The 12,064-nt window shown below is 37.4% G+C and overlaps 1 protein-coding gene across 2 annotated transcripts in view; it reads right to left on the bottom strand.

Moving 5' to 3' along the window:
- Ube2k (ubiquitin conjugating enzyme E2 K) overlaps window positions 1-12,064 on the bottom strand; it is a 50,254-nt gene that overhangs the window by 24,864 nt on the left and 13,326 nt on the right. For both annotated transcript variants that reach the window (XM_040747117.1, XM_040747118.1), the window contains exon 2: window positions 3,722-3,815. In XM_040747117.1, the coding sequence (XP_040603051.1) occupies window positions 3,722-3,815 (94 nt within the window). The remainder of the gene's footprint in view (window positions 1-3,721; window positions 3,816-12,064) is intronic.

The following is a 12,064-nucleotide window of genomic DNA, read 5'->3' as shown; positions in this document are numbered from 1 at the left end:
TGAGGAAGTGGCTGCAGCACACACAGTGTTGTGCCTACACAGGCCCTTCTTCTCCCTGAAGAGTCTCTTTGTCTGACTAAATTCCCGTGTGTCATCTTCATAAAATCTAATCTGTCACCAAGCTCTTCCTTCTTAAATGCTTAAAATGATTTTTAGGAGTAGTTTAAGAGCCCAGAAATATTATATAAATACTGTTAAGATTGTGGAGTTCTCAAAATCTTATTGCTACTCCATGTTACACTGTTTGTCTTCCATTATACAACAACTTGTATACAAAACCACTGTAAGATTGGTCATGGCATACAATAATTTCCACTTGACAAGGCATGTGAGAAGTGCATCATTAAGTGATCTCACGTGTGCAAACATCATAGCCCATTAAAGCAACTAACTGTTGCTGGGTACTGCAATCTCAAGGGCCCACAGTCATACAAGTAGCTCCACCACTCAATATGGGGCTTTTATTATTATACACAACAAGCTTCAATATAATTTATTTTACCTCTGAAGGATTTAATTTTTATTCTATTTATGTTTTATGGTGCTTTATTTTAGAGAACAGGTCTTGATATGTTACCTATGCCAGCTTTGAACTCTTAGGCTCAAGTAACTCTTCCTCTCACCCTCCTAAATAGCTCTAGAGATATGCCACTACACACAACTTTAGAAATAGTTTCCAAATATCAAATGTTTAGCAACTTTTCCTTTCTCCTGTGGGGTGGGGGTGAAGCTAAAACACATCCTCTGTAGCCTAGTAATAATCTGGGACTCAAGGATCCTAGGGTGGCCCTGAATTCAGAGAAATCCTCAGCTTACCAAATGCTAGGGATACAAGCCTTGGCCCACTATGTCCAGAGAAACAATTGTGAACTTTAACTTCCTCCAAAGAGAAGAAAGGAAGTGGATGAGAATTACTGAACTGCTCATTTAAATGCAACAAATTGAAAGAATTTTTACACAAAAAGAACTAAATTAGTTCTTTACTACTAAGTTATTTAGGAAAAGGAAGTTAAGAAAACTGAGTGAGTGAGTGAAATGCAATATGGGAATATTTCATGTTTATTCTCCTTGACAATCTGGTTATTTTTAATACTACATAAAATTGCCTTTTAATGATAATACAGATGACTTATTTTACAAGCAAACTTTTACTTTAGCTTTAAGTTAGGCCAAAAACAAAAGCAGGCTGTGGAGACACAGCTCAGAGTTAGAGCTTGCCAGCAAGGACACGGCCCTGAATTCTAGGCTCAGAATGCCTATCTCAGCTCAAAAAAAAAAAAAAAAAAAAAAAAAAAGGCAAACAAACAACAAAAACTCCCATACCTCAAAAACAAAACAGCAAGCCTTCCACAGTAAACCAATCTTTCACCTGTGTTTATAATATTCAATAGGAAAAGTTTGACTTAAATGGTACTTTTTTTCAAATATTACTATAAGAGTTTTATGACTAAAAAGATCTTAAAACAATCTACTGTCAAGCACATGCCCCCAAATCACAGGGAAACTAATAAAAATACTGTCTTATTTTGAAGCAGCTGCAGAAATAAACTTTTAAATAACTTGTTTCTGACAAATATGGAATGTTTTATTTTAATTAAGAAAAATTTAAAGTTCATTTACTTATGAAACATGGCTAAAAAGGTAAAAAAAAAAAAATTCTATCCACTGAGTTTAAGAGGTCCCTTATGTATCCAAGTTTACCAGAGAGCTCTAGAATAGAAATACTATCTTTTGCATTTTAAAGCTATCTGAACAATCTCAAAAAGCACTTCAGGAACAGTTATGAGGTTAGGGATGTAACTCAATTTATAACTGCTTGGGAACACGCACAAGGCTTTGAATTTCATCCTTAGTACCACAAAGAAATAATGAAAAAAAATAAAAAATTATAATACCTGCCATTAAAAGAAGATAGGAGATCAAAACAATATTTGCTACTAAGACATTTGAGGCCGGGCGTTGGTGGCGCACGCCTTTAATCCCAGCACTCGGGAGGCAGAGGCAAGTGGATCTCTGTGAGTTCGAGACCAGCCTGGACTACCAAGGGAGTTCCAGGACAGCCTCCAAAGCCACAGAGAAACCCTGTCTCGGGAAAAAAAAAACAACAACAACAACAAAAAAAAAAGACATTTGATTTTTATAAGATTATTAAAATCTTCCAATATCAAAAGAACTAAACCAGCCAGGTGTGGTGGAATACACCTTAAATCCCAGCAGTTGGGAGACAGAGACAGGCAGATCTCTATGAGTTCAAGTCCTGACAGAGCTACATAGTGAGACACTGTCTTGGGGGGTGGAGGTGGGGGAAGAAGTTGTAGGTTAGGAGAGAACATGGACAACAAGCCAGACATACTGGTAGGTATAGGATATTTAGCAGTATCAAATTTTTTTTGCACTTCAAAATTGGTACCCCAGGCATATGACCTGTACCTGTAAACCCAGCAGCTGGAAAATAGAAGCAGGAGGAGGAGCAGCACAGAACTAGCCTCAACCACAGCTGCCAGTCTGAGGACAGCTTAGATCACAGGAGAACCTGTCTCAACAGATCAGACAGGAGCAGGGAGAGAGCAGGTGGTAAGAGAGATGAAACCCAAATTATAATCCCAACACTTTGCAAACTGAAGCAAGAGAACTGCTGAGAGTCTGAAGCTACAAAGAAAAGCCCTGTATCAAAAGAGAAAGAATTTATATTGATACTCTAATGACCGCCTAGGATCTTTTAAGGTCTTGAATGAAAACAAACTTTGCCAAGAATATTGGGATTTTCTGAACTAAGAGCACATTTAAAGAAGCCATAAGCAACCATATTAATACTTGGTGAATCCTGATTTCATCAAAAGCAGAAAGTTATTTAAAAGCATAGGCTTTGAAGTCAAAGGCAAGCTAAATTCCAGCTGTTTGACCTTAGACAAATGACTTATCTCTAAACTCAAATTTGTCTATTAAACAGGATTATACTTACCTTGTATGATTAGGTGAAAACTGAATGGATACAAGGAAGAGCTACCACATAAGGTCATATGCTTTTTATTATACAAATATGCAAAAGCCATGTTTATCCTACATGACCCAAATTTGCAATAATACTCATTAATGATGATTTGTCTAAGAAATCCAAATACTAGAGTTTCTTCCTTTATCATATACTTAATTCCAGGTAAAGAGCTAAAAGTCATAATTATGAACATGGAAAGCAGCAAAGCTATTTTTTAAGTATCCAAAAACCTATATAACTAAGTGACCAAATGCAACATGAAATGATAGGGAGGGGGAGCTTAAAAAGCAAAACCATTATCTTATTACTCAAAATGGTAAGACAAGGTTTGTTATTAATCATATTGAGGGTGTCTGAGTAACATTCTATATTTAATCCTATCATGCTATAAAATGTGTGGCTACTTTACACAACAGAATTGAGAACAAGGTAAAGAAAGAAGTTTTATGCTTTATGGCATAGCAGAATAAGACATGTTAAATTCTAGCCTACATAACCTGTAACCTGGCTCTATGAAATGTATTTGAAAAAAAATTATAATTAGCTATAACTCAGTATGAAAATCAGTTAAGTGTCAAAATTGATCATTTTATAAACTGCAGTATACCCTAAACCAAATAAGATTGCCTTCCATGAATTTTATAGATAGATGCTCAAGATTAATGACTCAATCTTTCAGACAAGTTCTAACACACACAATATTTTGATACAGAAAAAAGTACTTGCCTTCATATGGTGTGTCTGGAGGTCCTGCTATTTCTCCTCTTAATTCTGTGAAATTCTCATCTACAAGATCTACTTTAATTTGATTTTTGCTCGTCTTAAAAATAAACAGAAAATAAATGTTAGTTATATCAACAAGAAAGCCTATTTTAAAATATTACCTATTAAAAAAATAAAAAACTCATTTTTCTTTTTTTTTAAGATTATTTATTTATTACATATACAGTGTTCTGCCTACATGCCAGAAGAGAGCACCAGATTAAATTGTAGATGGTTGTGAGCCACCATGTGGTTGCTGGGAATTGAACTCATGACCTCTGGAAGAGCAGTCAGTGCTCTTAACCTCTGAGCCATCTCTCCAGCCCAAAAAACTCATTTTTCATGTGATTATCTACTTTAGTAAAACAAGTTCAAGCTTTTCTAAAACCTAAAAAAAATCTAAATAAACATATCTTCAATATTTTTAATAAAATAGTACCAATTTGAACAAGAGCACAATTACTTGCTGACCTTATTTATTATAGACAAATTATTTCATTGGCCAATACAGTGTATGCTATCCATCTGCAGTTGATTGCTAAGATATACTGTCTCTACACTATCTCTGGTCAGTCACAACAAAATGTATGGTTTAGTAAAAGCCATTTAGGACCTAAGCTCTCATGAATTAATTATAACAACTTTAGATATTTGATTAAGTAAATTACTATACCATCCACCACAATGATAAACACTCTAGGCATAGCATTCCTTTCCATGGTAAAAAGCCTAAATTCACTATTAGTATCTGCTAATGCCTTCAATTTATCTTCTGCTTCATTCTAATGCCCTTATTTTTCTGCTTCATTTACTTCAATGGCAACCATCTTCTGACTAAACCAAACCTACTTTAAACTTATCTAATCTACTTATTTTGGACTTAATGCTTCTCAAAGTATTTTTCAAGACCTTGTGACAGCCCATCCTCAAGAGCCATGGTAATCTTAATTCAGAAAAACACCCAATGTGATTCATATTAGCATTCTCTTCTAAAGGTTCTACCTGCCTGTAAATGAGCTCTCTCCATTTACCATCTTACGTTTTTCTTGTTATTTTATTGGTTTACATACTAAACGCTCATAATTTACCAGTTTTCTCAATTTAAAACCAAACTCTGCCGGGCGTTGGTGGCACACGCCTTTAATCCCAGCACTCGGGGGACAGAGGTAGGTGGATCTCTGTGAGTTCGAGGCCATCCTGGTCTACAGAGCAAGTTCCAGGACAGCCTCCAAAGCCACAGAGAAACCAAATAAAAAATAAAAAAAACTAAACCCCAATGTGCAAGTTTTTAAAATTTGAATTCCATATTTTTATGTAAGTAACATGCCTACTTTTATGAAAGAAAGCTTAACAAAAAATTCAGTAGTGAAATTGTTGGTTTTTTGAGCACCTTCTGAATGGATAGAACTGCAAGAATGACTATTGTTTAAGGTCTTTAAGTGTCTTCTTTTCACCTCAAATAAAAACCATCAATCAACTTTACTTTTTTTATAATAAATATTTTAACATAGAAACAGTATATAACTCGTTTTAAGTTTTCATCACTCATATTTGAGTAAAAGCAAAGGATGGAAAAACATGATTTTTATGCATTCTAAAAGCATCCTAATGGTTTCACCTTTTTTCTGAGATGACAGTATCTCATTTTTTCGTTCAAAAGATAATTATTAATGATACATGCACACAAGAACCTTCCTACTGTATCTTAGGAAATTAGAACTCTGAATTTGTGGTGGAGGAGGAAATGTGTATTTTAGTAAAGCAAAAATACTTTGTCTATTATGTACAAGAGTGAATGCTAAAAAACTGGAGGCACTACGTTTTACCAACCAATTTGAGCAGTCACAGTATTACCTTCAGACTTCCTTTCTCCGGTTAAGATTTGAGCAGTCACAGTATTACCTTCAGACTTCCTTTCTCCCATTAAGATTTTCAAGCAAAACATCTTGTAAATCATCACTGCTTTCAAAAACAACTACATAGCATCCACTTCTTATATATAAAATAAATAAACAATGATAATATGTTGCAGGACTAATGGATCTAATTAAGAGTCAAGCTTTTGAAAAGGAAAGAGAAGGTAACAAATTAGAAAACTGCTTTTCTTGCAACTGTCCCAATTCTCTGGTTAGTAAAATACTAATAATTATTCATTTTTATACCTGTCCTTCTATCTGTCCACATCACCCCCATATTATAATTCAGAGGGAAAAAATGGATCTTTTCTCACTCTAGAGAAAAAAACACTATTAATGTATGAAGAATTGACTAAATCAGCTCAAGAAAATACCATCACCATGATGAATCCCATTATAAAGAAGCATTCTACATGGTCTAGAGTAGGGTCTTTATCTGCAAGTAACTAAAGATAAAAAGAAAATTAAAAGTTAAAAACAAGGACTTTTCAAAACTCAATTTTCTAACAAGTTAACAATTACTCTTTAGAGTTTTGTGGTTTAATTTAAACATACAATTATTTCACAATCCAAACCTTCCACTACTCCCACATCCTAACTTAAAAATCTCAAGTGTGTGACTCTGAAACATTAGGAAACATGGACAACAGTCCTAGAAAGGCATAGCCTCTGGATCAAAGGTGTACTGATCCTGCTCTGTCCCTGACTTGTGGCAGTAGTTCTGGGCATGTCACTAGACATGCAAGTCTCATTTTATTACAATTGTTATGTTATTTTGATAACATAAACTTGACTGTTTCTGTAATTTATCTTTTTGGGGTTGTTTTGTTTTAAAAAGGGGGGGTAGTGGTGGTGCTGGGGTCAATCCCAGATCCTTTGGGCATGCTACCTAAGACACCAGCAGCACTTTTCTCAGAGTAAATGAAGTTACCTAAGCAGACACTGCATCATTACCCATTGCTTAACAACAAATACCTACAAACCTTTGATCACAAAGCTTTATTGTGATTTTGTTTTTTACTTTTTGTTATTTCTCTATGTAACAGTCCTGGCTGTCCTGGAACTCACTCTGTAAACCACGCTTGCATCAAACTAAGAGAGCTGCCTGCCTCTGCCTCCTGAGTGCTGGGATTCAAGACATGTGCCACCACTGCCCAGCTACAAAGTCTTGTTTTAGAATTTACTCAGTTCTGCTGCCAGACTAATTATGGAAACAATTTCTAAAACATGAAAAACAGTATGTTATCCAAGAAGAGTGCAACAACCAGAGGCTGAGGCTCTCACACAAACCCCTGAAGTGTGACATTTTGGCACTGCAACTTTAGTGATGATAACTGCAAAGCTGTTCTTCTATAACTTTCTAACAGGTCAGCACGACTCAGGAGTTCTCGCTGTGGTTTTCCTGATACTCCTTTGGATCTACAAAGCATTATTAATGCCTTAACACAAACTAGATGGCCAAGCAAAGTTAGGCATACCTTTAATAACAGGACCAGGGAGACAGAGGCAGGAACCTCTCTGAGTTTGAATCTACATAGCAAGTCCCAGGGCAGTAAAAGAAACCCTGTCTCAAAAAGCAAGGGGACTCGGGAGGCAGAGGCAGGCGGATCTCTGTGAGTTCGAGGCCAGCCTGGTCTACAGAGCGAGTTCCAGGACAGCCTCCAAAGCCACAGAGAAACCCTGTCTCGAAAAACCAAAAAAAAAAAAAAAGAAGAAGAAAAGCAAGGGGAAGGGAGGGGGAATATTCCGAGTAAGAGACACGGCTCCTAATGTAACTATTAAAATAGAGCAAAGCAGCACAGAATGCTGAAGAAAATCTATAGGAAGCTAACTAATTGAACATTAGTGCTAATGAGAAAGTACAGAATCAGTCAGTTGGTAAGAGTACCTAAAAGGCATGAAATCCTGGCTGGGCATGATCTCAAAACTAGGGAGATGGGAAGAAGAGGATCAGAAACTGAAGATCATCCTCAGCAGCACAGCAAATGTGAGGCCAGCCTAGAATACATGACACCTTGTCTCCAAAGAAGGACACAGGGAAAGAAACAGGGGAGGATAAAGGAAAAGAAGGCCAGCCACGTGGTTCAGTAAGTAAAGGGATTTGACACCAAAAGTGACAATTTCTAGAACCCATGTGGTAGGAGAGAACCAACAACCCACACACCAAGACAAGCTGTCCTCTAATCTCCCCGCACCCACATGTGCATCCATTTACACACACAAATATGAAAATAAACGGTTAAAAAAAAGTGCACAGGTATACAAGGCATGTGCTAGACTGTAGCTTAAAGCCGAACACTACCCTCCCCCACCAAAAGGGTTGACACATTTTTAATACATTGCCAGGGATTGAAAACAAAAACAAAGGCAGGGCGTTGGTGGCGCACGCCCATAATCCCAGCACTCGGGAGGCAGAGGCAGGCGGATCTCTGTGAGTTCGAGGCCAGCCTGGTCTACAAGAGCTAGTTCCAGGACAGCCTCCAAAGCCATAGAAAAACCCTGTCTGGGGAAAAAAAAAAAAAAAAAAAAAACAAAACAACAACAACAACAAAAAAAACCAAAACAAAACAAAACAAAAAAAAAAAACAGTATAGAAAGCAATCCTTGACACAGCATTGATGAATGCAAAGTATCAATTTGTGCTATTACTGCTCATTTTTGGCTATTACTGTTCTCTCTATGCAGCCCAGACCAGCCTCAAAGCTGTGGCAATCTTTCTGCCTCAGCATACTAAGTGCTGGGATTTTGGTTATGTGTCACCACACACATGTACTGAGAATCAAAGCAAGGCTTTATACATACTAGGGTAAGCACTCTACCTCACTGAGATACATTACTAGCCCATAAATATATGTTGTTAGGACTATGACATAAATGCCTGTGCACCACTTGTCTGGTGCCCATGGAAGTCAAAAGAGGCCATTGGAGCCAGGTGGTAGTGGTACACACCTTTAATCCCAGCACTCAGGAGGCATAGGCAGATGGATCTCTGTGAGTTCTAGACCAGTCTGGTCTACAAGAGCTAGTTCCAGGACAGCCCCCAAGCCACAGAGAAACCCTGTCTTGGAAAAAATAAGTAAATAAATTTAAGAAACAAAGCAAGTAGTATGGTGAAACATAACAACACTATAAAATTTACTGCCCTATTTAACCAGCATTCCCAGTCCTATAACACAGTTAAACTATCATTCATTGCAATTTTTTTCAAATGCTGTAATAATTATGCAAATCACAGCAGAAGAAGTAACATCGAACAGACAATAATGCTGTGGAATAATTCCTTTGTACTCTATGAAGATTTGTCACTGTGATTGGTTTAATAAACAAGATGACTGACCAATAGCTGAACAGAATAAAGTTAGGTGGGAGAGCCAAACTTCGAATGCTGGGAAGATGGCCAGAGTCAGGAGACAACAGCCAGATGGGAGAAAATGTGGACACACAAAATGGGATAGAGGTAAAGGTCACAAGTCTCAGAGCAGAACATGGATTAATAGAAATGGGTTACATTGTAGGAACTATTGGCTAAGAATTTATAGTGTAATATTAAGTCTCAGTGTGTTTATTTGTGAGTTGCTGGCGGGACAGAAACTTCTGCTTATACAATAATATAAAAATCCAACAACTGAAGGATAGCTTCAAGGATCATCACATAATACAAAGGAATAAACCAGCAGAGGCACTAGAATAAAAGTAAACAGGATGGAGAGACAGCTCAGTCAGTAAGGCACTTCCCTTGGAAACTCAAGGACCTCAAACAAACAAATGTGATAATGATGGACATAGAGACTGTCCCTCAAACTGGAAAGGTAGAAAAATACAGATCACAAATTAACAGAGCAGAATCTCATGATGTTCTCTGTGGGAACTCACACCAATTGATACCTTTATAGTGATGGATGCATTACTGGAGGCATAAGTGAGCACAAAACTCCTAGGAAGTTCCCAAGTTATCTGTTATTTCTCAAAGACTGGTCCTCTAAAGGACACATGAGATCTCCAGCAGGGGAAGAGAAAGGTAGTTATAAATCCACAATATTCTGTCCTAAACAAGACCCTCCATCAAGAGAAACAACCTGGATCAACTTAGTAAGAATTAGTGTCAAAATAAAAGGCAAAAGAGGGCTGGGGATGAATGTAGCTCTGTGGCACAGCACTTGCCTAGAATGGGAGAAGCCCTGTGTTCCATCTCCAGGACTACCAAATAAAAGAAAGTGATACTGGCATCAGCAACAATCTTGTACAGCTGTTCTCAACCTATGGGTTGCAACCCCTTTGGGGGTCAAACCCTTTCACAGGGGTCATATATTAGATAACCTGCATATCAGGTACTTATATTATGATTTGTAACAGTAGCAAATTTATAGTTATGAAGTAGGAACAAAAGTAATTTTATGGTTGGGGGTCACCACAACATGAGGAACTGTATTAAAGGGTCACAGCATTGAGAAGGTTGAGAACCACTAATTTAGTAGATGAAAAACTGTATATATCGTACTTTCCTAAGAAAGTTTTTTTTTGTACCTAAGACAGATTTTTTTTTAATTTTATATGTATGAGTGTTTTGCTTACATGGCTGCATGCACACTAAGTTCATGTCTTGTTCCTGCAGAGGTCAGAAAAGGGCATCAGATCCTTTGGAAGTGGACAGTTGGAGGCCACCACAAAGACCCTGGGAATCAAACCCAGGTCCTTGGCATAGCTAACAATGTTCTTAACCACTGAGACATCTCTCCAGCACCATGTGTACATTTTATAAATTCTCACAAAAAGCACATAGACAGGACTATGTTCCTGATCAATATTAATTAACTACAAAGCCTCATTCTTCTACTGCTTGTTGTTTTTTGAGAAAGGGTTTCTCTATGTAGAACTCACTCTGTAGACCAGGCTGGCCTTGGGCTGGAGTGGTGGCTTAGTCATTAAAGGCTAGGCTCACTACCAGAAATATAATAAGACCAGGCTGGCCTCAAACTCAGAGGATTGCCTGTCTCTGCCTCCAGAATGCTGCCTGGCTTCAAACCCTCATTCTTATAATAATCTCCTTGATTTTTGTCAACAAAAATTATATCTTACCCCAAATTATTCCATTGTTCCCAGATTCCCATTTGCCTTGAATTAAGTTCACTGTCTTTAGCACTGCAAACCCACCCAATATGAACCCTCTGACCACTTTTTTTCTGACCACTTCTAATATCCTCACTTTTCTCCTTAGTTCAGATTCCAGGGGCATTTGTTATTAAGACTCTTACAAAATACTCTTGACAAACCTGATGTTTTCTTTCATGATACTCATTGAAACTCCTGAGCTAGTTAAATTCATCTCCCAATTAACTAAAACAAACTTTCCCTCTCCCCCCAAGGCACCACTGCTAGAGAAAACACAACCACTGTTAACTGGTCTGTTAAAGTGCAGACCAAAAATGCCAAATGAAACTTAACACTGTTGTATGTGTCTCTGTTTCTATTAAAGATTAATCTTCCCACTTCATTATGAATACCACCCTACCCCTGTTCTTTTTTCAAAGAATTTGAAACTTCCCTAGCAATCTTGTTTAGGGAAAAAAATTTCTATTACTCTCTAGCATAATCAAATTCTCCTACCCACCAACATATAATTCACTCCATTATCTGCCAGAGTTCTTTTCAAAGCTCCCTCAAGCCTGACTCTCCCAATTCTGTATGGCCTCTCTTCTCAACTGTCCTGTTAAGTTACACTCCTAATGCCACTTTCTCGCCTCATCTTTCAGCAACCCATCCCAATCAGCTTCTATCTTCTCTTCACCTTTCTAATAAAAAACTCCCAACAAGGACACCAATGGTTTAATTATGTTGACAATTCAATGGTCATTTTCCTCTCAGCAGAAGAGCAGGCCAATTTCTTCCTAACACCCTTCTCTTGACTGTACTGACACCACGCACTTCTCCTTTTCTTACTTAACACAAGTATTAACTCGCTCTATCCTGTTAGTTTTCCTCAGTTTCAATTTCAGTATGTGCTGAAAACAAAGACCAGGACTTCATCCTAAAAATCTGTATTTTAGACAACTTCACCCTATGATAAGATTCCCCAGTTAAGGCTTTAAATATATCACCTGCTTACCTTACCTATGTCAAATCTCTCCAGAGCTCACCTCCAGACTCATAAACTGAACTGCTTGTTTGCTATTTCCATCAACATAAACCTAAAAAGGACATAGCAAAATTCTTGCTCTTTTCCATCATCTCACCTATCTCAAAAATTAGCATCATCACTAATTATTAAAACTAAAGACTTGGGTGTTTTCTAATCGATCAGATTTTGTTGTCTGTGCCTTTTAAGCATATCCCAGCACTACTCTTCAGCTCCCTACTCAACTCTAACCCAATTTACTATCATCTCTTTTCCAAG

This window comes from Mesocricetus auratus, unplaced genomic scaffold, assembly GCF_017639785.1.
Source record: "Mesocricetus auratus isolate SY011 unplaced genomic scaffold, BCM_Maur_2.0 Super-Scaffold_100006, whole genome shotgun sequence".
NCBI classification, from domain to species: domain Eukaryota; kingdom Metazoa; phylum Chordata; class Mammalia; order Rodentia; family Cricetidae; genus Mesocricetus; species Mesocricetus auratus.
The sequence above is the reverse complement of the archived record's forward strand: the minus strand, read 5'-3'. Positions and strand labels throughout refer to the sequence as shown.